This window comes from Oryzias latipes, chromosome 14 (assembly GCF_053564925.1).
Source record: "Oryzias latipes strain Hd-rR chromosome 14, Olatipes_Hd-rR_3.1".
Lineage (NCBI taxonomy): Eukaryota > Metazoa > Chordata > Actinopteri > Beloniformes > Adrianichthyidae > Oryzias > Oryzias latipes.
The window spans coordinates 28,135,641-28,163,033 of record NC_136250.1 but is presented as its reverse complement, the minus strand read 5'-3'; the positions used below and the strand labels follow the sequence as shown (position 1 = coordinate 28,163,033).

The window sequence follows — 27,393 nt, the reverse complement described above, 5'->3', positions numbered from 1 at the left end:
ACTGGTACCGTTGACTTTAAACCATCACAAGATCATTTGAAGTTTCTACATAACCGCCTGCGTCTGTATGTCTTCATGTAGATGATTCATGCCAACTGATGCTGCTGTCGCTTACATTTGGTGAACTGAGATTTTTGGTTCGTGCTCTCATAAAGAAATAAAACAGGCGCCTGCGTCTCCGGATCTTATGAGAGTATGCTAATGAAATTCGGGGAAGACGTGAAAAAGAGGCGGCGAGAGCCGCCGGACAGAATGATGAAGAGAGGATGAACTGAAAGAGAAAGCGATCGAGGCGGAGGAGCGAGTCCCCCCATCAATCATGGGCTGCTTTGGCCCGTCTTCCTCTCAGGACGGCGAATGCGTGCGGGGTCGCAGCCTCTCCCACACTCATTCCACATCCCTCCATCATTCTGATGCTCCAGCGCTTCATCTCCACCCCTGACTTATATCTGTTTACGGCTGCTGTCAAAGCCGCCGTCTCAGATCAATACATCCACTTTGGCGTGTTCTGGCTCTGCAGATATTGGCTGTTTATTTTGAAAGAAGGCGCTACCCCCCCCCCCCCCCCCCCGCACTTCCCTTCTTACCATAGAAAGTGCAGATATTGAGATGCCTCACAAGTCACGTGAAGCCCGAAGGCTCAGCTGCAGACGTCGCTCCTGCCGTCGTTTTCAAAGAAGTCATGAAGGTTGGAGGCTGACCAACAGACAACAACGTTAAAAGAATGACTGCATTCATAAATATCACCCTATTCAAATCGTACAGGTTTATAGAGAGTTTTGACTGGAATGCAAATGGATTCAAGTCAAGTTAAGTCAACTTTATTTATAAAGCGCTTTTAAAAAAGCAGAAGCTGAACAATGTAGAATAAAAACAAATCAACAAACTAAAACAAACAGAATAAAATCAATAAAAATCGATACATTAAATAAAAATAAATAAAACCAATAAAAATAAATAAATAAAACCAATAAAACCAATAAAAATTCAAACGTTGTGCACCTTCTATAAAGAAGGAAAATGATTTAACAAATCACTTTTAGCATCTTAAGGGCAAAAAAAATACAGATTTTAAAAAAAGTTTGCTTTATTAGAGCAGGAAAGTAATTTCTTGTGTGTTTTTGGGGATATAAGTAAACACAGACGTCACCTATAGGCAGACTGTTGTCTGTTTTGAGAGGAAATGCGAATAACGTCACCCATAAAACACGTTTGCCAGCCGTCATCTGTATGCGGCGATTGATCCGACTCTGTGTGAGTCATCGTTTCTATGGCAACTACTCTCACCAATTAGAAAGTGAGCTTGTTGGAAGGCCACACCCCTACTGCTCAAAGGGGGGTGGCTACACAAAGCATTTTGAGCATCGGAGTTGGGAGCCAGCAGGAACCAACTACTTTTATCGATTCATCTGATTGGCCAGTTTATGACATGAATAATTTGCAATATAGAAATAAATAAGGAAAAAAAAACTAGGATAATCAAGAAGATGTTATTTAATAAAGATACTAGAGGAAGAATGTTTATTCTAACCAATAGAACGACTGAGTAACAGCTGTTTATTTCTCTATAAAAGTCTACAGGGTTTCGGCTTCTTGGAGCCAGCAGGTACTTCCTGTTTGGATCGCCAGGGGGAGGAGCCACTCAGTCCAGTTCTCATTTAGCCAGTGTTAACAACCGAACAATGTTAAGAGTTGTTAACAGTAAAGTTTGACTTTTCTGAAGTGTTTCTCTTGTTAAAGTGAAGATTTTTTTAAAAAAGAGAGCAAACCATTCTGTATGAAAACTTCCCATTAACCCCTCTGACCAATTGCCTGCTTCTTGGCCCTTCTGGGCATTCTGGGTAGTGTAGTCCTAGCCCATTATACGGCTGATTTGTTTCGTGTAATGTGTCCTACAATATGGTATGGCCCTATTGTCCAAAAAATATGGTCAACAATATGTTTGGAATCAAACTACAAGTAAATCCGTGTCTGGTGTGAAGCTGGTCTGCTTTCCGTGTGGAAACCTCACTTTCCAAGCAAATTTTAGATCCTTAAATTCATGAAGCTCCCTGGTTTTGTTGGATATTTTCTGCATTTATGTTGTTCTTGCTGTGTTGTCTAACAATCTCTCGGCTTTTGCTGTTTGTAGTAAAAATGTTCTTTTCTGAAAACAAGTTAAATCATCGTCATAAAGTCTTAAATCTGTCCGTCGCTTTCGGCTTTGAGACACTTTTTTTTTTCCGGTGACATACTGAGGAGTAGGACCGCGACTGTGAACCAGCGGCGCATTCGTCTGCTCCCACTGTTTTTTTTTTTTTGACACATTTTGTGAAAAACTGCTTTGGCGTGGAATCTAACCGCCTTTCCGTCGCAGATCGGCTACTGGAACGACGCAGACAAACTGGTGCTGATCCAGGACTCTCCCCTGCTGCCAAACGACACGACGGGCATAGAGAACCGCACCGTCATCGTCACCACCATCATGGTAAGACAACGGCATGCCAACACTCATCCTGCATGCAGCAGCAGCATTCTCCGCGATTTGTAACGCCAGTGGGAGACGCTATTATCTAACGAATCACATTAAGGCTTAAGCGGGAGCCTCGGGTTCAGCGGCTGCTCGTCACACGTCCAATCCTAAAGCGTTTGAAGGAGAAAACTCTTAGGAAAGATCTGGATGTTTCCTTTACAAAATTGTAGCTCTCTGAGGAAATGGATTTGTCTAAAAAGATCATTTCCACGCAGGTTCTGTCAATCCTCCTTTCCCGTGCGTTTCGCCTTGCATCAGTTCAGGCTTTCTCTACGGTTAACACACTTTAAAGAGCGGTGGGATTGGGTATTTGTCTCCTCTGAGTGAAACCGTTGCAGAAGTGTGAGGCAATAAAGGTCAGCAAAGCTGAGCAGCTGTTTGCAGATTGAACACTTTTTAAAGCTGTCAGACATTCAGAGAGCGAATGAATGGCCTCTGCATGGCTTGTGAGTCTGTGACCGTGAGGCGGCCGGATGTTGAAGCGTTCATGTTGCGGCGGAGTGGAGGGAAGGAGGTGGCAGAGGACAGTCACAGCTCAGCTCAATCCTCCCTCTTTGCAGCCCCTGATGAGGAACCCCATTTTAAGAAACTGACCCCCAGTCGGACGCGAGCAAGATTTGAAAGCCCTTAATGGCAGAGTGACGGACGCGGCAGGCCGAGCCCAAATGAGGCCCTAAAGACTCAGCTCTGTTAATGGAACCCCCTCCCCCCCAGGTCAGAAATCCCCAATGCAGCCCGTCGACGGGAAAAGCTCATGCAAACGGCGGGACAAGGACGGCCTTTTTTATGAGGATGCTGGACTGTAGAGGCGTCTGATTACAACAGTGGAGGCCACGCCTGTGTGTGTTTGTGTGTATTTGTGGGCTCACATGTTTGTGCAGCTCTGCTTCTCATCTCCCCCTTCACTCTGTACTTTTTCTGATGGACCCCCCCCCCCCCTCCAAGGAGAAAAATAACTCAAAGAACTTGTCATTTTGCTGCTCCGACATTGCTTTCAGCTTTAGACTGAAGCTCTCATGATCACCTGCTTCCCATCCGTCACACCCGCGTGCAGCGGGACTCTGCTTCTTTCAGACCCCCCCACCCCCCCATCTGCCTTAAGGCTGCTTTCATGGTAGAAGCTGGACCGATTGTTGTTGGGACGTTGATTTTCTCCAAACTGCTCCTCAATTTTTACTTCCTTTTAACCCCTTCATGCTGGGGTTTATTTCCTATTGGATAAAAAGTTATTAGGGGGGGGGGGGGGGGTCAAAATGATGCTAAAATTGAGGGATGGGCAACTGGAGTGTCAGGTGTGTCCAGCCAAGTCTGCTGTCCCTGACGTCTGGAGGCCCAATCCTGAAGTCTTGGATTAGAACGTACTTTGTGAATTTTTTTAGCGACATCCAGCGTGCAAAGATTAAGCAGAAACAAACCACTTTTTGGTTTGTTCTACTAATTAGCCCATAAATGTAAAAAAACCTTTGTAGAGTTACAAGTTTGTGTTAAAAATCAGTTCACAATTTTTTTATGTGATCTTACAACATGTATCTTTGTTTATTTCACTTATTTGATGGTTTTTAACATCAAATTTCTAAAGTTTTTTTTAGCTAAAAGTCAGGAAAAAAGTTTAGTTTTACCACATTCAAATGTTTTTTTTAGCATTTAGCAAAAGAAGGGTTCATTGCATCTTTGTAAAAAAAAAAAAAAAATTAACAATACAATAAATGAATAACCGCTCCAAGCTTAAATTTCACACACAAAAAAAATAATTTTTCTACTGAAAATCACATTTTGGATTCATGACTCTGCTTCATATTTTCCATGTTTTGTGTAAAATTTAGTGTTTCTTTTTTTTTTATCACAATCTCTCATTTTTGGAGGATAGCTGCAGTTTGAGCGAAGAATGGAACACATACAGTTATTACCACCAAATAAAACTGTCATATATGGGAAGCCTTCAGCTAAAAAAAGAAAAAAAAAGGAAAATGTATTTGAAAGAATAAAAGTTGAGACGTCGTTGGTCCCATTTCCATACTTTGAAGTTGCTGCTGTATGAATCCAAACCGTTGTTGTTTCTGAAATGTACCGTTCTGTTTGCTGCAAATAAAAATGCTCAAGTATTTCACCTCTGCTGTCATTAATAACAGTTTTAATTTTTGAGGCTTTTTATCAAAATCACCTGCAGTTATTGAAATGTCATTTTAGTCACAAACAGGTCAGATCTCAGAAAAGAAAAGACTATTTCTGTCTGGCGTTTAGGACTGAGGATCAGAACAGAATTCTTAATAGGTCGTAGACTTTAAAAAGTGCTCATGTTTGCAGATTTAATACTTCTAAAGATGCTGAACTTAAAGTCGTGATGCTCATCAAACGGAGACATGAAGCTAAAAGCTCCTAGTTCCTCACTGTGAAACATTTGGGTTTAGTGCCTCCAGAGAAGATACAGATGTAAAGTTTAATGGCAACGACAAACTAAGATCCACTCTACAAAATCTGATGACTTGTTTTAAAAATCAGGATGATCTCAGTATAAAAAACTGACTCTAAACTGGCTGATGCTCACAGGAAAGAACGAAGGCTTCCTGTTGCTGCTATTTGGAAACAGACAGATGGTCAAACAGGGGCTGAGAGGGCAAAATCCAAAGTTTTACGTACTCGTGAAAAAGATGTGCGTTTTAAACCAAAAGACTTGGGGTGTATTCAGACTGGACACATTTGGTTCCCTTAAAGTAAACCAGAGTTCGAGTCCGTGGTTTGGGATTGTTTCCAATCGGACTGAGCTCCGCTTCACCCTGAGTGTTCTCAGTCTGAATTCAGAGCGGAACAACTGAACCGAAACGGCCACCGTAGCCGCTCATGTAAGCAGAGCAACTTATTGAAATGTGGTGGGATGAAATGCAGGCTGAATAAAACACAACGTGCTGCACGTAGCTTCTCACTGTTTTCCAGACAATCTATGTGTCATAAAGTCTTAAAAAGGCGCCGTGCCGCACGCCTCCACGTACCAAAGTCAAAGGTTTTGTACCTGACCTTGATGCAGAAAATACAAAGTTAAACCATCCCAGCAAAGGTTACGAAGGGCAGGACTTTCACATTTTTCTGCCTCTTGTTCCTTTGCCCCGCCCCTCGTAATTCCTGGCCAATGGGCGAGGTGATCTTTAGCCACGTGGTTTTGTTTACCGGCTTGGGTTTGAATCAGAAATGTCCGCTTGACTCGGACTCGCTCGCTGATGACCTGTCCAGGGTGTCTCCCGCCTTCGCCCAACCGGAGCCGGGACAGTCTCCGGCAACCCAGCAGCCCCTAGCGGGTTGAGGAAATGGATGGATAGCATCGAGCGCCCACATTGGATTTCTTTCTTCTACCCTTTGATCGAACCACTGAAAGCGTCACATGCCCAAAGCCGAGTCCCTGATTGGTTGTCGCACCGCGTCTGTACGTTGAAACTCGCACCCCTGACACCCGAATCGCGTCCCCTGTGAATGCAGCAATAGACTTAAGCTACATTTGGTTCCACTTTGGCAAAGCGCTCCACGCCACAGACAAGAACTCCTACGTGTCATGTGACATCAAAGACAGGACAAAGCTGTGGGCAAAACGTACATAGTGTTTTTTAATACTATAGATACACACGTTAGAAACCCCTCAATGTCTGAATTTATTTCCAGCTAATTAAAAAACAAATTCCTTTCCGTTTTTGCTTTTAGGTAGAAGCTACATTTAGGGGTGTATTTTCTATCATTTTGTTGTGTTCCTGTGTCTTTGAAACTGGATTTAGTCTTTTTTTTATTTCTGTTATTTTACATATTTATTGTAAATGTAAAACCCAACCAAAGGACAAAAGCTGCAAACCAGCAGCTCCTGAAAGCCTCATGATAAGGCTAGTATGTCCATGTTTTTATATCTGTCCTCATTTAATAAATAAAGTCGATTCAGTTCAAGTCATTTCAGAGCCGAAGTGGCTTGTCGCATATTTGGAACAACAGGCATTAAGTCGTTAAAGAAGTACAGTTTCACACAGAAAATAAGAACTTTTTGCAGTTTCAAGCTGAAAGCTTTTAATGTTCAAAGTCTTATTTATAACCATGAAAGCAGTTTAATTGTAAATCAGTCAATTTGACTTTGTGTGTAATTAGAGGTGTGTTTTTTAACTGGTTTCCTCCTTTAGTTTTGTCTCCAGTCGCCGTCTTATGCAGGCTTTTAACCAGCCCGTCCAACCCTGTGCTTCGTGTCTCTGTGGTCCGAGTCCTGTAGATGACGTCATATTCTCCCCCCGTGCGTTTATGTCTGCTTTCAAAGACGGTAAAGAGAACACGGTCGCTCTTTATGTGTCACAGCGAGGTCATGGCGTTCCGCTTTCATCCGTCTTCAGGCCGAAGCGTCAGCAGATAACGAGGCTCCTCAGGACCTCTGCAGGCCGCCTCCTCCTGAGCCCGAAGCGCCAGCAGAGACACACAAAGACAGAGTCTGACTGTCGTTATATCGACAGCAGAAAGCTGCAGGCTTTGATCGAGTTTCTGGACTTTAAGCTCCTCTGCTCTTTCAAACCTGGAACAATCTGTCACAGGCCGAGAGATCCTGCTGGGGTCGTTTGTCCTCCAGGAAACCTCCTGTTTGGAATCATCCTTCAGATGGATGCAGGTTCCAGAGATCTGCTCACCTAATCCATCGCATTTTGCTCCGCAGTCATTGTCATTTCGTGTCTTATTCTTATCTAATGTTGTGTCTGTAGAAAGAGTTTCTTTACATTCTTGCAGATTTTTGATCTAAATTGAGAGTTTGAGTAAAAGACCAGTTTGCTGGGTTAAAAAAAGCGTTAAAATGTGTTTTATTTATAGAAACAAATGAACTCCAAAAATCAAATTCGCACATTCAGTTTACAGGAATATGGGAAAGTTTGATTGAATTTACACAACCACACAATATGCATTTAACACAAATTACAAAGCAACGCATGATTGAAAAAGGGCAAGAATAAAGAAAATAAAACCTTAATTAAAAATAGACAATAAATTCATGAAAATACAACAAAGAAATAGAATATAAATCTATTCAACCCCTTCATTTAATCTTAATTTTTTAAAATGTACTAGCCAGTTTCTTCCATTTTAGTAGTCATACACTAACATTTATAGTACAAGAGAAATGTACCAAAATAACCTTTTATTGTTCTTTTCTGATAAATTGTACATTTTGGGGTTATGAACTTTTTTTGGGACCTTTTTAAAACATCCTGTTGAGCATTTCAGACACAAATGACAAACACATTTCCTTCAAAATTATTTGATTGATTTGATTTGATTTGATTTGATTTGATGCAGCCTGATTTAAAAAAATAAATCCTCCTCCTTTGGTTTCCACCTTCAGAAGCAAACCCCCGGTCAGTTGTTTGTGGAACCATCGGACATGTGCAGACCGGGTCACCAGTGACCCACACAGAATAAAGTCGTAGACTGTTCAATGGAGAGAAAATGATCAAGCACATTTTTTCTATGAGCATGCTTTGGGGCGACCACTTATGCAACATGTAAGGGTGAAGCAGGCGTGTTGTTTTTTCATTTATCAACCACCTAAAGTCCTACGCACTCCCCAAGGAGCCCATGATAAGTGTGCTTCATCCTGACTATTAGAAATGAGGAAATTAGACCATCAGAGTGTAGTTTTTGTGGACATCCTATGGACGCGCCCATGTGTGCAGCAAGAAGGGGGTACTCGCACCTTTCTATCAACTCGAGCAGTTTTCACTAGTGTGCCATGGGAGAGATGGTTTCATTCACTGATCTGAAAATATTTTCCATCTCCAGGATATCAGCTCTGTGTTCATCCAAACAGGCCCTGATAAAATACTGAGTAGTTATATCCTTTTAAAGACGCTTTGATAAGAATGACGGTACTGCGATTTAGCTGCAGCTACAGCTCTGTTTTCGGAAAAGTCCCTTTAACTGTCTCTGCAAATCATTCTTGGAGGCTTAATCACACGTCATCAGTCTGACCAATCAGAAGTGGTTAAAGTCTTCACTTCCTTGTTCTGATTTAGCTCTTAAGTCTCTCAGTTCCAACACAAAAATCCGGTATCAGACCGTGGAACAAGAGAGCAAAACCATGAAGTTCAGAGAAGCGAGTCTGTCTGCAATCGGCAGCTGTTTGCACTACATCTCCCATGATGCATCGGGTTAAAGTGACACGAGTCTTCCCTGTTAAACGTCTTGAAACCACAACGAACACACATCAGTTTTTAAAACTTCTTGATGAAATCAGAGGTCAACAGTTTAGTTCTCCTTCAAGGTTTGTGTTTCTTAACAGCCAAACATCCCAGAGTTTGGTCCAAGTCATCTTTCTAACTGAAACACTTTTCTAATGACGTCTGGATTATTTTATATGTAGAACTTTAGATTAAGTTGAAGTGGCAAACAGACACAATTAAGCTAAATTGAAACAATTTAATCATCTAAAAAGAAATAAGACATTTTTGTTAAAGTTTTCAAAGACTTCTTTTTTGATGGAGAAAAAAAGAAAAACTAATAAAACTTCAACATGTTCACTTTTTGTGTAGCTACAGAAAACAAATATAATGTTAGTCTTTTTGTGTAACATTTGTCAAACATATTGTGATCATATTATTGTTCAAAAATTACAGTAGCCTTTGCACCAACATTAAAAACATTTTTTTAAAATAAATCACAATTTAGACAGAATATATTTGATTTTTGTGAGGTTCCATAAAACTGCATGTTAATAAACTGAAGGGAAAAACAACTACCAGGATAAAATTTCTAATAATTTAGTTGAAAATTATTACTGAAAGCTAACTAAACTTTTATTACATCTTTTAGAAAAAAAAAGCTGCAACGTCCAGCTTTTTCTGCCCCAATTATCACAAAAATGCACGTGAGATTGAGGAGGGACTGTAGATCAATACAAACTATGAGTTTCTCCTTTTTTAATTATTTGGATGCTGGTGTGCCGCTGGATTTTTGTCAGGTTAAAGTGTGCTTTGGCTCAGAAAAAGGTTGAAAAACACTGGATTAGAGTGTGGTGAAAGGACTCCATCAACCATCCGTCACAGGTGTGTGAAACCTCCATTAGCTCTACAAATTTTATATGGTACACTTACCGCACGTACAACAATGGTACGATCCATGTGGTCTTAAGACTAAGACACACCGCCCCCCCCCCTAAGATGAGGCCACGCCTCTCTACGACCCTCCACAGACGCGGACGACCCAAAGAACCAGCAGCTCTGTACGGGTGTTTGTGACCAAGGCCTAACAAGTGCGATTCATTTCATTTGGATCTGTTAGATCTATTGGATCTTGCTAAAAGTAGGTTTCGATAGATGTATACTTTTTGTACCTGAACAATTTTCAGGTGAGTCCTGCAGCGTCTCAAACCAGCCGCTCTTGGTGTTCTGGCCACTTTATTTAGGTTTCCAGTTGAGTGTTTTTCTGTTTGAATGCAGCGAGCTCCTTCATGTCTCGTACTTTAAGGAACCAACCAACCAAGTTTTTATTGAGCCTGGAAGGATTCTCAGAATGACAGTACGAGTGCGTTGGCCTCTCTCACTGTTGCTGCGGTCCCACCGCTGTGTCGTCTGAACAAACCCAATGACTGTTTGTCTGCAGAATGTCAAACACGCGTCCAGCAAAGCAAACACGGAGACTGGAGCCTGTGTGCCCGTGTTTATAATGGCATGTTTAATTAGTCCCATTAGGCGGTGAGTGACGCCGTGGGGTTGTGATTATTGACCGGTCTGTCAGCCGCATCGGCCTTTTGCCATGAAGATCTCAGCAGCGGCGCTCTCTCCTCCCGACGGCATCATTTCTCTCCTGGAGCAGCCGGCGCTGTCGCCTCATAAATCTCATGAATTTGGACTGTTTTCACTTTAATATGCACTTTGGTGAGACATCACTTAGCAAACAAATCCGTTTTCCTAACAACTAATAAGGGTCGGCAGAGAGCCAGTTTGTTAAAAAGTGATATTAACTCGTTAAAGTCAAACGGACTCCTGCTACGACCTTCATTTAAAAGTTTATTTTATAGGAGCATGGTGTATATTTCTATTTTAAATGCTCTTTTTGCTAACAGCCATTAGCATTAAAAACTTCTTTTGGTTTTTCCCTTTCATTGTTTGTCTCTATTTACACCAAAGTTGTTTTCTTTTGTAGCTCAGGGTTTCCAGACATTTCTTTTTTGTAAGTGTATTTATAAAACATCTTTGACGTCTCTGTGCCACTAAAGAAAAGAAAAAAAACGCCTCAACAGCAAAAAGCATTGGCTCCTCCCACTGCATTGGCTAAGGAAACCTCAAATATGTAAGGGTTAATGGGCGACGAAGTGTGCATTGTCACTTTTTAACGCACGCCGTGGAAGCCTGAACCGTCCGACGCGAAGTGCGTTAAAAGTGATTATGCACACTTCGAAGGCCATTGACCCCCTTATATCATGGTCACTTACAAAATAAATAAATAGTAACCCGTTTTTAGTCCTTAATTCTTGTTTTTTTCCACTGTGGATTGCTTTTTTCTCACAATAAACGTAATAAATAATCCGTGTCGCGCCGCACCACCGCTGCAGTCAAGATTCGGCGATATAAAGCGATATATATATATATATATATATATATATATATATATATATATATATATATATATATATATATATATATATATATATATATATATATATATATATATATATATATATATATATGCTGATCGTCCCGATGGTTTGAATAAAGCATCAATTTAAGAGGGAAAGCTCACCTCTTACTGCTTGTTTTTGTCCAAATGATGAAGCTAAAGGTTGTTATAAAGAAGCTGGTGCAGTGATCCAAAACATTTAAGCTAGGTGACCGGAACTTCTTTTTTCCCCATGCGGTTATCCTGTGGTGAATCACTTTTTAATGCACACCCAGCAGCCAATCCGAATAGAGTATTCACCCAGACCATGGTATAAATTAGTAATACTAGCAAAACATACCATTTTAAAACCATCAAGACTGTCAGAGTATATCTGAAAACAGATGGGAATTCAAATAGCCACAGCAACTTTATGGCCCCTTTTTAAAGGAATGAAGGAAGCGAAAGCTTTTGCTGCTGCTGCATTCAAAGGGTGTCAGACATTGCACTTCTGCTCTGATCCCCCTGTCAGAAATGTGCGAGGTCGTTGTTTCTGTCCTGTGCTGCCTCTGCAGAGGCGCCGCACGCATGCGTCCTGTCTGCTGATGATGGGCAGCTGCACTGAACGCCTCCTGAAGTTATACGGAAAGTTTTCAGGACAACGAGGTCCCGCGTTGAGATGCAGATGTGTTGCGAGAAAGCTCGGATTTTAGGGAGCTTTTAGGGAGATCAAATATGATAAAAGTAATAAAAGCTTAAGGTAATGACTGAGTAATAGCTGGTTATCTCTCTCTAGAAGTTATTGGGATTTCGGCTTCTCGGAGGCAGCGGGTACTTCCTGTTTTGAATGCCAGGGGGCGGGGTCATTGAGTCCACTTCTCACATACAGTCCATGCTAACTCCCAACCTGTGCGGTACGCCGACCTCACGTTCTGCTTTCAAACGGCTTCTTTGGCCTGAAGCCCTGAAACCCAAACGCTCCTGCAGGACGAAGTTCTCTCCTCCACAGACTTTGGTTTGTTCACTGAACTCCACGGCATGAAGCAGCGTTTTCCTTTCCTCCAGATTGAAGTCCAGTTTGTGTCTCGGCTGGAAACGTTGCGGTTTGTATTAAACAAGTTAACTGAAAATGACATTTTTCAAAATCAACTGAAAATCAGTTTATTCATTTAAATGTTATGTAATCTATTATTTCTGATTATGTTACTGTTGTATTTATAGTAGTAATACACATACACCAAAATATTAGTCTGTGGATTGATTTATTAGCCCTTTATGTCTAAGATCCCCTTCATATCCAGCTTCATCATATAAAACTATATCTTTTTCAACTTTTATGTACCTAAAAACATTAAGCAACATTAAAACATTTTATAATATTCTTTTGTTTAATATAGTATCGTGGTTCATATTTTTATAGTTTCTTTTTGTTGCTGTTTTTTCTAAATGTTGAGGTAAAAGTTTTCATATTTGCATCTTAAGTGTTTGAATTATTGGCTGCATTTAAATCTGGTATTTAAAAACATAAAATGTCCCTAAACTAACAGAAATTAAAGGCAGATGATTCGCAGTGGCTCTCCCTGAAAGGCAAAGAAGAAGAAGAAACGATAACCTTTCATTATATTTCCAATCATTTATTGTCAGTTTTTTTTTTTTTACCTGGACTGATTTTCCTCATCCAGTCAGGACGAAAGGACTAAAGTTTTATTCAAAATCACAGATTTGTGCAGGATTGATTAAGTTTCGTTGCATCAACATATTTCCTGGTAAATAATTAGTTTCATCTGAAACACTTCTAAAAGGTGTGAAGCAGCAGCCGTGTGGAGAAAAATGGCAGCTAAATCCACATTTCTGTTTTATTGCCACGATTTCATCATTTCAGCAGGGTTTTGTTTTAATCACACGACTTTCTGCATTTGAAAAGAAAAAACGCCGTGTTGGAAGCGAAGCGTTTTCTCTGACATAAACAGAAACCGTTGAAGCATCTTTGCCTCACAGTTTCAGAATGTTGCTCCGGGATAAATGAGGACAAATCCTTCATTTGTCACCGTTTCTTTTCTCGCTGACGTAACCCTGTCATGGAGGATCCTGAGAGACTCTGAGGTGGTTGCAGAGAACTTTAACTGTCAGGCTGTAACGTCATTACAGATCTGATGAAACAGACAGCTGGACTCTGAGGAGTCGCCTGCTGAGCAGGACAACCGCAGCTTAAACACAACAGACCCAAAACCCACCTGCATCTGTCAGGATAAACCGAATAGCTGAGAGTTAAAGAACATTAGGTTTGGTGTTTTTAACATGTTTTTGTGGCATTTTTCTGCCAGTGGAGGACATTTAAAAAGAAAATTAGGCTCAAAATGTTGTTTCGGGAGCATTTGCGATGTAGAAAATAGAAGCTTTTTGAAATATAACATAGATGTGATGATAAAAAGATTTTAAAAAACAACTTTATTTTGACCTGAAGAAGTTTTCGAAACCAATGAGTTTGTTTTGTCCTAGATTTTGGCCAAATTTAACTCATAACTGGTTCAAAAACAGAAGTGGAGTCGGGACGGGGGACATTTTGATTTGATTTGATTTGATTTGATTTGATTTGATTTGAAATGGTTAATTTCAAGCAATCAAATAAGAATAATACACAACAACAATACAATCATCAGTTATACTTTTATACAATGACGTATCAAACTTTGGATAATTAGACATAAAATTAAATATTGCTTGAAAGGGAGTGGAAGGAAGTGAACGTATATAATCCCACCCTGTTCTACCGTAACCATTTTATGACATGATTTATCAATATCCGGTTCCAAACTTTTATCAGACAGAATTAAGAATCCTGAAGTATCAATAAATCACATGACAAAGATGAATTACTTAAATTATTATGGAAAAAATAACTTTAAGAAAATCAACATGGCAAATGCAGATCATTTATCCAAAATACATGCAAATTATGTTACTTATAAAAGTCATGTATATGATTAATAAAAATTACACTATATCAGTAAAATAGACATAACACTGTTTCAGGAATTTTCATAGCAAAATTTGATCAAGTATCAAAAGTTAAAATATGTGCAAAATTATGTTACATTAGGAAAATATCATGAATCAATTTTTTAGTTTTTGGAGCAAGTGAAGTAATATTAGAAATCAATCAATTTAACCATTTTCATTAATTGATCAATCTATTATTTTATTTTATTTATTTATTTATTTTTTATAATAAGGTAATGCTGTGAAGTAAAAATAAAAAAAGGGTCCATATTCTGTCGAATGACCAAGGTTGGTATTCCTTCTTCTGCTGATCAACAGCCGTTCTTCTTGGTTTAAACATTTATTTTAATCTGAGTTTATAGTTCTCTTCAATGTTATGTCTGCAGACATTACATTCAGGTCCATATCCTTCTTCAGCTGATATCAGCGGCGCTGAAAGTTGAGGTCAAGTTGTCTGCAGGTCAGAACTTTGCTGAAAATCCGGGTCACTTCAGACTTTTGGAGAAAGCGATGAATCCAGGCGTCATATTTCTTGAAATTATTTGGCTCTTTGACCTATTACTGCATGTTGGTTCAGACGTCCGTGATCAAACACTTCTCAAAGTCCTTCATGGTGTTCACAACCATCGCCTCAGTTCAGACTGAAACCCTCTGAACCGCAGAAGACGTGAAATGAATCGTGTTGCTAAAGCTCCACCCCTTTAGTGCGAATCTGAGGTTGTAGATTGTTCCCTGTCTGGCAAAAGTCTTTGGAGTTCAAGTTCAGCATACGATTGCCATCTCAACCTACACCCACGACTGCAGTCCGCAGCACGACAGCGTCAACGCGTCAGCGACATCGTTAAGTTTGCTGATGACACCACAGTCGTTGGACTCATCTCAAAGGGAGACGATGCAGCCTACAGGGAGGAGGTCCTGAAGCTGGCAGCTTGGTGCTCAGACAACAACTTAGCTCTGAACACCAAGGAAATCATCGTGGACTTCAGGAGGCACAGCACCGACCCAGCTCCCCTCCACATCAACGGAGAACGTGTGAAGAGGGTCCACACCTTCCGGTTTCTGGGAGTCGTATTCTCCAAAAACATCTCCTGGACAGCAAACATCACAGAAGTCATCAAAAAGGCCCAGCAGAGACTCCACTATCTGTGGGTCCTCAGGAAGCACAATCTGGACCCCAGCCTGCTGACAACCTTTTACCGGACGTCCATTGAAAGCCTTCTGATGTACTGCATTACAACGTGGTAAGGCGGCTGCACCATGGCGGACAGGGAGGGACTGCAGAGGGTAGTCAAAGCAGCTCAGAGGATCATCTACTCCTCCCGCTGTCTTAGCAGAGCTGGGAAGATCATAAAAGACAGTTCCCACCCTGGCTCTGGACTGTTTGACCTGTTGCCCTCAGGAAGGCGCTACAGGTGCATCAGATCGAGGACAAACCGCCTTAAAAACAGTTTTTTCCCCAAAGCCATAACCATCCTGAACTCACACATGCACTGACACTGACAGCTCCACCCCCATGTCTCTCTCTCTCACTATGCGCATCTCATCATGTCAACACCATCTCATTATGTGGAATATAATCTCATCATATGCAATATATTAAGTGCAATATATCTCTGCCATCATGGGCATAGCTGTTTTTTTTTAACTATCTCTGCTGAAATTTCTATTGTACATTTTGTACTTTTGTAAATTGTACTTTATAAATTGTGCTCTTCATTTTTGCGAAATTATTTTATTATTTTATTTTACTATTTTTGTGAATTGCTTTTCTTATGCATGTTTGTATTGAATAGTGAGCGGCTTCCATTTCACTGTATGCGCGTGTGATGCGAATTGTACATGTGTATAGTGACAATAAAGGCATTCTATTCTATTCTGTTCTAACCCGCAACTTTAGTTTTAAAGGGAGCTTGTCTGGTTACTTTTGAATTTAGTCCTAAATAACCATTCATATCAAATTTGACAAACGCATTTCTGAGACTCCCATCTCATTAGCATGATCCAAACTGTCCTACAATCCTCATTGAATATAAGTCGGTTCATGTTTTCTTACCCTGTAGTTCATCATCATTCCACTAGGGGGTAGTAGAGGGCTCTTCCTTCTCATTTCAAAATGGCTGCCTCCATGAAATCTCAAAAAAACTTTTGGCGGTAAAGGTTAGCTAACTATCAAGACTTTACAGTGAAAATAACCCATCTACTGTTAATTTTGTTTAATAAAACAGTAACATCATATTAAAAATCTGTGAATCAAATTTGAGACAGAGGGTAAAAAAGGTGCTTTAAAAAAAATTTACTTATGACAATATTTTTGCATTTTAAGCAAACATTGTTGTGAATAAAAACTTAGCAAATCACCCAACAGATCACAACTGATACTATATGTGTGTCATAAAAAAAATTGAAACCTTTTTTTTTTTTTTGCAGATTTCATCAAAGTTTTTAAAAACAAAATTCCCAAAAATCAGAATTTTCTGTTCATTTCTTTTAGTGGTCTTTAATGGATTGAGAAAAGATTTTTTTTTAAGGAAATGTATTGGTGCAATAAAATCACATTATCCTAAATTTCTGTGTAAAATACACGTCGTTTACAACTCCGTTAACACGTCGTTTTAAAACAACTTTAAACTGATGCTAGGAAATTGAAATCCCTGTTTTTAGTGTGAAACTCTTCTACTACCTCACCAATGATAACAGTATTCTCATCAATGGGGGCGTTTTGGGGATTTTTGTGGCTTTCAGAAACCTGTGTTTAGAAAGGGAACTCTGTGTGCTAAACTTCAATTCTAGTCTGAATAATAATAATAATAATAATGATGCATTTTGTTTATATAGCGCTTTTCTGGACACTCAAGGTTGCTTCACAGTACAAAAAAAATATGTAAAAGCATGAAAATACACCAACTAAACTCCTCAAAAAACAATTTACTACCTAAAATGAAATCATTCCCATCATAAAAAAGAAAACCTGTTGTTGAGGAAACTAATGTTTGAAAATCATAAAGTTTGAAAGCGCCGAGCTGCAGTTTCTGTTTGTGAACGGTAATTTCAGTCCTCGTGTCTGTGTGTGTCTGTTTGGTTCGCTGGTTCCAATCCGCCGTGCAGGAGGGTCCGTACGTGATGCTCAAGAAGAACTGGGAGATGTACGAGGGCAACGACCAGTACGAGGGCTACTGCGTGGATTTGGCCTCGGAGATCGCCAAACACATCGGAATCAAGTACAAGATCTCAATTGTCCCGGATGGAAAATATGGAGCCAGGGACCCAGAGACGAAGATCTGGAACGGCATGGTCGGGGAGCTGGTGTACGGGGTAAGTCCATCTTTAATGGAATCAAAAACTACAAAAGGGATTAAGAATTGTGGTGTAAAGGCTGTCGTGTTATTTTCATTTTTTAATTGGCTTTCCTTGTGGTGCTGTGCTTCTTGGATTCTCATTTTCTGTAGTTTACGTGGAAATTGTTGGATGGTTTTTGGTCACGCTGCTGTCAGGGTGGTTGGTCTCCAGCGATGCTCAGATGGATGCTGATGTCAAAGCTGCGTGACCACTAGAGGCTGCTTTCAAAAGAGAGAACAGTCCGCTGGATTTTAGTCCAAACATCTCGGACTAAAATTGAGACAAAACATAACATCCTGTTGATCAGAACACAGCGCGCCCTAAAGCTTCTTCAGATTCTGCTTTCGTAGAAGAACCACAGAAGAATCGGTCAGCAGCAAAGTTCTTTCCAGAAGAACACGTGAAGCTCTGAGGAACACAAATCCTACCATGTGCTGGAGGAGGGAGACTCCAAACGGACATTAGTACGAACTCGTTTAATTACGATCTCTAAAATCTGTTGGACCGCATCAATCACTTTCATTTATAAGGAAGGTCATTGAAGATTAGATTAGAAGATCTTTGAAGAACAAAGTTTTAAAAAGGCTTAGAAGCATCTGAAGGGTGTAACGGTGGATCCTAAAGTTGGATTTTTAGACTTTTGTGTTGTCGTGTGTTAGTAAATAATTTCATTATTATAATTTATCAACTGACGTGTCATTTTTCGATGATCTTTGTAGAGACCACTCTATTTTAACCCTCAAACTCTTACCGAATTTTGTATTATTGGTCATTCTATTTGTCCATTACAACTTACCCAGGGACCACAGTTGGAAAATTTAGCATTTTGCAGCCAACGCTGGTACATTAACAGCAATAATCATTAATGGGCACTGTCCCTGTTCAGACAGATATGAAATAAATAAAGCCTCCAGTGGTCGTTTGACCTTTCGGACCACCACCTCCTTTTAGCCCTTGTGCTATCTTAGATGACCCCACCCTTACATTGAGGTGTTCTCCCTACCATGACAAAGGTGGATAAAGGTGGAAAGATTTCATGTAATCCATGGACACCAGTGAAGATCACAAATCATTGAAGAAAAAAGGTTCAGCGCACTGTCTAGTGGGTCTAGATGACCCAACTCCCAACGGAGGCACGGTAACGTTGGGAGTGGGGTCACTTGGTCCCCACAAGAGGGTTAAAGCCTTAGTCTCAACTGCCTCTAAGGGGGGATACAGGCGTTCGGCGGGTGAAAATGGGCAAACCTGTATGGGGGTTGTAGACCACTCAGTGAACCCAAAGAGAGTAAATGTTCATGAACACTTTGGTGTTAGCGACAGATCATAGTCATAGACTTGTACATCACCTAAGGGCGGAGTAGATAAGACGCAGATTCTTTATTTATTTCTATCCCCCTAAATCCCGCAGACCACAAGGAGCCCCGCTAGCGCTGTTCTTGTGTTACGGTCGTTGTCCTGACCTGCAGAAATGAGGAAATTAGACAATCAGTGTGTAGTTTGTGTGGACATCCTACAGGCACGTGCACATCGCGTGCACACCAGTGCGTGCAGCATTAGCATGTGGTCAGTTAAGAGCCAGTACTCACACATTAGTAACGACCAGAATGTGGCATAAGGACGCCGTACGACATTAGTTATCTGGTCACAGGTGCATGCTACGTCCGTTAGACTTACAAATACTTCACGATACACTTACCACACGCACAACAATGGTACGTTCCATTTTTATGACTCCCTTAAAGTGGCCAAGACACACCCACCCTCCACCTTAAGATGCAGTCGCTCCTCTCCACGACCCTCCCCGGGCCAAATACCCAAAGCACCCGTACAGGTGCATGTGACTAAGGCTTAGCATCCAACTTTATCCAACTACTTTATTTGTGTCGCCCCCATCTGCGATCCTTATCAAATAAAACAACAGCGGGGTTTTTAGGAAACAAAGAGAACACATGAAATCATCTTCATGAAGTCTTTTTTTAAATCAATGTCACACTTTTGGTGGAACCAGGTGGGTCAAAAGGAGTAAGGAGCACTCTGACGGGAGTGCCGCCCCCCGAGTCTTTTGCTCTAAATGCTTCCCTCATTTCCGTGACTTCAAAGGGGGTGGAGCTCCAGGGTTGGTTGACAGAAAGTGAAACAAACGGGAGAATTCTGGTAAAAAATGCACTTGTGGGAACGTCTGAGGACATTGAGACTATCAGCACTTCACCATCTGGGTCTTTGCTGGGAGAAACCACTAATTTCTCCGTTATTCTGGAAGAGCCCGGCCTCTTTTGAACACGCCGGGTATTTCAGCACTTAAACTCCCCCAGGCTGTCGTCTTAGCAAATTTTGCTGAGAATGGAAAAAACTCAAATCTCTTTTCTTCCTCCTTCCTCTGGTCCTGTTTTCTCTCCTTCCGTCAGAGTCAGATGGCTGGGATGAAACTTTAAAGTCGCTGGTTGTAAACCCTTTGCTCCTAAGCCTGGCAGACAGGGTCACAAAAGGCGGCAGGAATAATCTGTTTTGTGGATTTTCAGCAGGCTGCCGTGCAGCAGCTGCACCAGGATGAGTTGGTCATGCACTATTTTTCTGCTTCCGTCTGCTGAAAGCCACTGACGTATTATTTCGCCCTCCTGAGTTATTCTCCTGGAGTTCCAGCTAAGCCCTTTTGCATTAAAGAAGTTATTTTTAACCGTCTTCTGTTGATCCGTCCGCCTTGAATCTGCCGGAGATGTGCCATCTAGAGCTTTCTGGAACAAAACAAAAAAGAGTCATCTTTAGACATCTTCAGGTCTTTGTCAGGTTTAAGAAGAACCGTCAGTACAAGTCAAGGACATACGTGGTGCTGTACACCAAATTAAATTATGAAAAAAAAATCAAAATCAATTAAAATGATAACCATCACCCCCGCCACCCTCAAAGCTCCAATGGGGCGACCATGGTGCAGCGGTTGGGCGGTCGACCAATGATAGCAAGATAGCAGGTTTGATTCCCGCCTTGCACGCCCATGTGTGGAAGTGTCCTTGGGCAAGACACCGAACCCCACCTTGGATGAATGGGACTGTGACTGTAAAGCGCTTTGGGCTTTCGAAGAAGGTAGCAAAGTGCTATATAAGTATACAGCATTTACCATTTACCACCCCTGTCACATAGAAGCATCAGGCTGAGCACGGGAAGCTCTAATAGGCTGTAGTACAGTGGCTGACAAATTAAATCTTTGAAGCTCGAGTTTAGGATTCCTTCATCTGGGACGGTCATGTTACTCCACGATCTAGAAGTCCAATCATGCCAGTATGGCATCACGTCCCTCTCGATTTAACCCTTCTGCTGTCTTGTGGGGTCGAAATGACCCCACCCATGCATGGAGTGGGGTCATCTGGACCCCACAAGACAGCACAAGGGCTAAAAGTGTAGGTAAGGAGGATGTGGATGAAGTAATAAACAACACAGAGGCGGGAACCGTTTTGCGTTGGATGGTTGCTTCTGCGAACGCGTCGAAGAGCGTCATTCCGCCTATCGCATGGTGACTTACAAAAAAAAAGAAATATTAAATCAACTATTATCCCTTTAATCTGGTTTTTCTAATGTTTAGAAAACGAAAAAATGTTTTTCACCACAAACAACTATTTGATACGGGATTACATAAGTTCGGTCCTCCCACTCCTTTTCCATCCATAAATAAAGCTCGACTTTAGTTAAACATCACTATATTTAATTGAGCAATTGTGACTTAAGTGTGTCTTTTTTCTGTCTGTTTATTTTTTAATTTATCTATTCATTTCATCATTTCTGTAGTAAGTTTGATGAATCTGTGTAATTTTTTTTTTTATTATATTGACCACAATTAATCCTTGAAACGAACAAATCAAATGGTGATGCGTTGTCATGGTAACGGCAGAAGGGCCTGTACCGCCCCGCTGCACTGCAGCTGTTGGATGAAGACTAACCAGCGGAGGGAAGTGGTTTAGAGGCTAAACATCAGGTTAAATGACCCACAGCATCGTTTCAGAGGGAAAGTTCTCCTCTTAGCGCTTGTTTTTTTCCAGATGGTGAAGCTAAAGTTTGTTTCAAAGAAGCCAGAGCAGTGATACAGAACATTTAAGCCATGTGGCCGGAACTACTTTTTTAGGCGTGCGGTTATCCTGTGCGTTATCCCTTTTTAATGGACACCCAGCAGCCAGTCAGGATCGTGTATTCCCCCTGGGACCAGGGTATATTTTGAGTTAATCTGTTATGGACTTTTTACGGTTCGGACGGCTCCAAACAGTTACAAACTCTTTCTGTCTTTGTCCTAATCCCCACAGAAAGCGGAAATCGCTGTGGCCCCTTTGACTATCACGTTGGTCCGGGAGGAGGTGATCGATTTCTCCAAACCCTTCATGTCGCTGGGTATCTCCATCATGATCAAAAAGCCTCAGAAGTCCAAACCTGGCGTCTTCTCCTTCCTGGACCCGCTGGCCTACGAGATCTGGATGTGCATCGTGTTCGCCTATATCGGCGTGAGCGTGGTGCTCTTCCTGGTCAGCCGCTTCAGCCCGTACGAATGGCACACCGAGGAGCCCGAAGAGGGCACCGACGGTCAGCCAAGCGACCAGCCCCCCAATGAGTTTGGCATCTTCAACTCTCTCTGGTTCTCCCTGGGTGCCTTCATGCAGCAGGGCTGCGACATCTCTCCCAGGTAAGACGCACTCAGAGGTCCTCTGCAGCACATAGCAAGCCCGCCCCCCCTTCCCCTCAGAACCATGCAGGACCTACAGACCAATCATCCCAATATGCCACCACGTCCTTCTCAATCACGCTTTGAATTTGCTCGGTGAGCTCTCAGCTGTCACTCCAATTAGTCCTGTCATCGTTACTCTAAACACGTTTGATTGACGCAGATGAAAACTGAAGGAGGTCGGCGTCTTGCTGCACCGTGCAGCCCGGTTTCACGCCGGGGATGGAGCTGGAAAAGAGTTCTGCACAGTTCTGACGGTTTGCTCTGAATCAAAGGCTTTTAAAAAATGCATTTTTCAAATCTTTAAATGCATGGATAGAGTTGGACAGTACATAGTTTGTAACATTAATAAACTATAAGATAGTTAAACCTTTTTGGGAAATATTTAGGACATTAATGATTATTTTTTGGCTTGTTAGTGGAGTTTCTAAATGTTTTTTTTCCTTATAGATCGGTAAAATTTGTATTATATTATTCCAGAGACCAGAGAAATATAAACACAACAGATTCTTCCCTTTTCTTTTATTAGTGACATTTGATTGAGACGTTTTCTTGAGCAAATGCTGCTTCCTGCTTCCTTCCTTCCTTCCTTCCTGTTTTCTGACCCTGAATGAGGCGAGGGGAATTTGTTCTGGACTCCAGAGGTTCTGGATGGAGAGATCCAGGATGTAGTTTGGTGTACCTCAGTGTTTTGCTGTTCATGTCCCTTAAATGTTCCTTCCTTTATTCACACAGTCATGGCGTTTGCTGACTCTGAACCCAAACCCAGTGATTCAAGCATGACTCAGCATCACTGAGTCATGCTTACAGTTATTTGACTTTTGGACGGTCAAACCAGGATCAGCTTAAAGTGACATAAAAACCAGTTTGAATAGAATTCAATAGTTCGAAACTCAAAAGTACACACTGAAAACCAAGGGAAATGTTGAAATTTTGAAAAATAAAAGTGTACATTTGAAACTTGAAAAAAAACTAAAAACTTTAAACCTAAACCTGTTACCAAATTAAAAATAATGTTAATTGTTAACAGCTGCTGCATTGTATTGTCAACCTTTGTTTCTGGGTTTCTTTCCTTTCTCTGCGTATTTCTCAGTTTTCACCTTTAATTCACACTTTTCAAGTTTTCACCGCTGAGCCTTATTCCACGTGGGGGCGGGGCTTTGAGCCGACCTGCTACCGGGACCTGATTCCCGTTGGGTGAAACAGGTTCTGGCGCCTGTTTGTGGTGCTGCCTGTGTCACCCCTAAAACTCTGGGAGAGCATCATCGCTCAACCGGTCTCACTTTCACTTTTTCTACTTTCTGTGCTTTTTGTCTCTTTGTCAAACAGAGCACTGTGTTCTGCATCCTGATTGGCTTGTCAATCAAGCTTGTCAGAGTCACCTAAATCTTCGTCGCAATCAGATGTTTGTTTTCATTCTATAATCCTGGAATTATTTCTCCATCAAGGTTTGAACTTTGAGAGCTAAAACAGGAGAGAAAAGTGTGAAAATGTTCATGTGTCTGAGAAAAGTGGATAAAGTGAGTAAAGTTCGCCTACAAAAAACTAAAGTTGAAAACACACAACAGCAGCTGTAACAAATAAACAGTAATTTTTCATTTGGCAACAGTTTTAGGTTTGAAAGTTGTACATTTCCTTTTTTTAACATTTTAATGGTTCTTCCAAGTTTTTTTCTCTTCAAACTTACAGTTTTAATTTTCAGGTTTTCTATAATTAATTCAAATTTAGTAGATTTCAAATTTCAAATAAATCGTGTCATGGAAATGGTTACGGTAGAACAGGGGTGGGATTGTATAAATCCCCGTCCTTCCACTCCCTTTCAAGCAATTTTTGATTTAATGTCCAATTATCCAAAATTTGATATGTCTTTGTACGAATCTATAACTGCTGGTTGTATTGTTTTGTGCATAATTCCTGCTTTGATTGCTTGAAATAAACCATTTCGAGTCGAAAAATTTCACTATAAGCTGGATCAGAAGCCAGATTTAGCTCACAAGACAAGATACAAGAATCAGGCAGAGTAGACTGATTTCTGTCATCTTTATTCAAACCTTCAGACCTTAGAAATTGAAAATAATATTTCCCAAAAAGGTCACACTTCCATAATAATTGAAGTTTTATGTTGTATCTTTTTATTGTGAGTTCTTAGACTTAAGTGGCTGTTTGCTCGTCAGTCTGTAATCAAAAGTAGAAGAAAAGAATATTATTTATGTGTATATCAAAGGTGATGGGGTCAATATTGCAATAAGAGTTAACGTCTATAACTCTCTTTTCTGTCTGCGTTGTTGCTGTATCTCACTGGGCTTCTCAAAAACACAAAATGTAATAGAAAAAAAGTACTCTCAAAATTAGGCTAAACTGGTATTAAACACAAAATTCTTAAAAAAACAAAAACAAGATTTGCGCAGTAGGGGCGTCCAACTTTAAGGTTAAGTCAACGTACAGACGCGATTACAGGTCCTGCAGTATGTTTTAAGTGGCGTGGCGACATCAGCATGAGGTCCCTAAGCAAGAAGTAGTTATTTTATGAGCACAAGTATAGCAAGTCTACTATAGACCATGTATGTGTAGTGTAGGTAAACTAACTGAATACTTCCTCTGACAAAATTGGAACAGTTTACAATTTATAGATAAAGAGTAAACATCAACTACACTGCATCGCTTTAAGTCTAAGTATACTTGTAGTAAATAGACTACTTTCTGCCAAGAGGTTCAAGTATCTAAACTTTGGCGAAACTTTTCATGCATCAACCAACCAGGAACTTTGGAAAATTTGGTACATTTATGTTAAAAAAACTGTTGTTGACAAATGTGGAAGTTGAGAATCCACAAAACTTTTTTACGGTTTTTGTTCTGCATGTGATTGTTGACGGTAATTCCAGAGGTTGTAGTCTTTTGGGACGGTGACTGCTTGTGAGCAGCTGGTCGTGGGAAATGGTTTACGGTATATGCTTTACTGTAAACCATACGCGTAAACTACGTACACATAAATCAAATTGAAAAGGGTTTCTAGATCTGAGACCAACTTCATGTTGGCTACCTTTTTCCCACATATCGGAAATTGCACCAACATCTCATGGGAACAATTAAACCGCTGCCAACATTTTGGGACATTTCCGATACTTCTATACGAATGTGTTCACGGTTTATGTGTAGAAATTACGCCCAGTGAGCTACATCCTCCATTAACGTGTTTGCTACTGCAGCTGTGGTCTCAGACATAAGTGTTTGTGGTTTGGTCTCCACACAGATGTGTTGTTGTCCTGTTTGTTGCAGCAGTTTCTTTCACAGTTTCATTGCATCCATGTGACTTCTCCTCCTTTTTCCAAAATAGGAAGACACTGACTCTGATTTTTGGAGCTTGAAAACGTTCATTGGAGTCCAGAAAACCCAACGCTGGTTGGAATGGTGGAGAAACTGCTTTAAGTGTTATATTCTGCTTGGCAGTCAAAGATCAGGTCTCCATTCTGTCCTCTGTTCGTAAGCCCATCCTTCTCTGTGCCTTCCTCTTCCTTTTCTGTCTAAATCCCATCTCTGAATGGCTTTGTCAAGCTTAAAACTCTGCCTGGAGGTTATTTTAAGATGCTGCTAGATTGGCTCCTATAGTTATTCTGTAAGTAAGTCTGTTATCTGGTTAAGCTCTTATGGATCTTCTACTGTAATAGAAGTTTTAAGATAATGAAAGATGAAAGGACGTCCAAACCAGCCTGTATCTTTCAGCCCCACCCAGCGCCAGAGGAGAGCAGAGAAACTCGGTGGAGGATCCTGATGTTCAGTAAAGAGCCTTCAAAAGTGTAGACCAGCTTCACGTAAGCTAACTATGCAGTGCAGGCTAGCGGGCCCATGATGAAGACCACTTATTCCAAGGCACCGGCCTTGTTCAAACATGTGCAGATCACCCAGAACCATGGTGGATAAGAGCCATAAAGCTGAACAACAATGTCGGCATCCCAATGGAGTCTCCATTTCAATCTAACGGTCCTCTCTCGCCCAACAACAGAAACAAAGGACTGCAGTTTATGGCCTAGTCACATCGAGGTACATACAGGTGCTACAGATTTATGGGTTCCCGGGGCCCATGGAGGGTCATAGAAAGAAACAGCTGGATCTTAAGTGGAGCGCAGGTATGCACAGGTAGAATAACCATTGTCGTGCGCGTGGTAAGTGTATCATGAAGTATTTGTAAGACTAATTTAAGCTGCGCGCACTTATCGTTAACGGGTGATGCTCAGTCGCACAGTGTCCTTATGCCAGTCCAGTCATTAGGAAGGTGCTAGTACTGGCTCCTACTGACCGCATATGAATGCTCGGGGTGTGCATGTGACACATAACTACCTACTCGTCTGATTGTCTTATTTCCCCATTTCTTTCACACGTACGACACGCCTGCGTCTCACCTATTTCCCCCTGAAGCTACATTCACATCAGCGTCTGCGATCAAGCGACCACTTACAATGACAGGTTTGTGAAGGCGCGCAAAAATCCACATTTAGGGCTTCCGAGTTCAAAACGCTCATGTTCATGCGTTGCTAGGTGAGTTTCGTGCTGCCACTGAACGTGTGTTGTAAGTTGAACCAGGTCAAACCTTGACCAATCAGGGGCTCTTATTTATGGATGTGAGGTACATTATATGGATGACGTCCCTTTTAATTCACGGAAGTACCAACCGTTTAAAGTTTGATCACGGAGGAGAGTAGCCCTGCAGCATCATGCATGTCAACATGTGTACTATTAATGAAGCCCCTGCAGCATTAAAAGAAAAGAATTGTTATGCCTTCCTCCTTCGTGGACTCATTTTTGGCAGTTGAAACCTGCACAATGAACTGGCATTTTGCCTTGTCTTCACATGATGCAGCAGTGCAGCACTGCAGCAGTGACTTGACCTCACCAAGATGGTGGTGCTCTCCTCCCATGAGGAACCACGTGATGTCTCCTCTAGCGAGAGAAGTCATTGGTTGTTACAAAGACATTAGCGCCTCAGGGCATCATACAAATCCGCCCACATGGGGTAGAACAGGCGGGACAGGAATTGTGGGGGCCATAGGAGGCAGGGCAAGTTTGCAGGTGCAGAATTTCCCCACATCCCCACAAACATGTACATATTTTTTACATCAACAAAATTTCACATTTTTCGCAAGTTTTTATCGTCAAGTGTGTTTTTCCAACTGTTTTATGAAGCTATCTCCTCATCCATCTTATAGCTTGTTGTTAAGACCATTTCATTTTCTTTAGGAGTAAAATGTGGGAT

At 41.2% G+C, this 27,393-nt stretch overlaps 1 protein-coding gene across 5 annotated transcripts in view; it reads left to right on the top strand.

Moving 5' to 3' along the window:
• The window catches only part of LOC101175340 (glutamate receptor 4), a 187,031-nt gene that overhangs the window by 136,491 nt on the left and 23,147 nt on the right, over positions 1-27,393 (top strand). For all 5 annotated transcript variants that reach the window (XR_002874661.2, XR_002874660.2, XM_023962863.2 and 2 more), the window contains exons 9-11: positions 2,357-2,467; positions 17,216-17,422; positions 21,733-22,106. Coding sequence is in view for 3 of the 5 variants with exons in the window: in XM_023962863.2 (XP_023818631.1) it covers positions 2,357-2,467; positions 17,216-17,422; positions 21,733-22,106 (692 nt within the window). In the remaining 2 variants the exon portion in view is untranslated. The remainder of the gene's footprint in view (positions 1-2,356; positions 2,468-17,215; positions 17,423-21,732; positions 22,107-27,393) is intronic.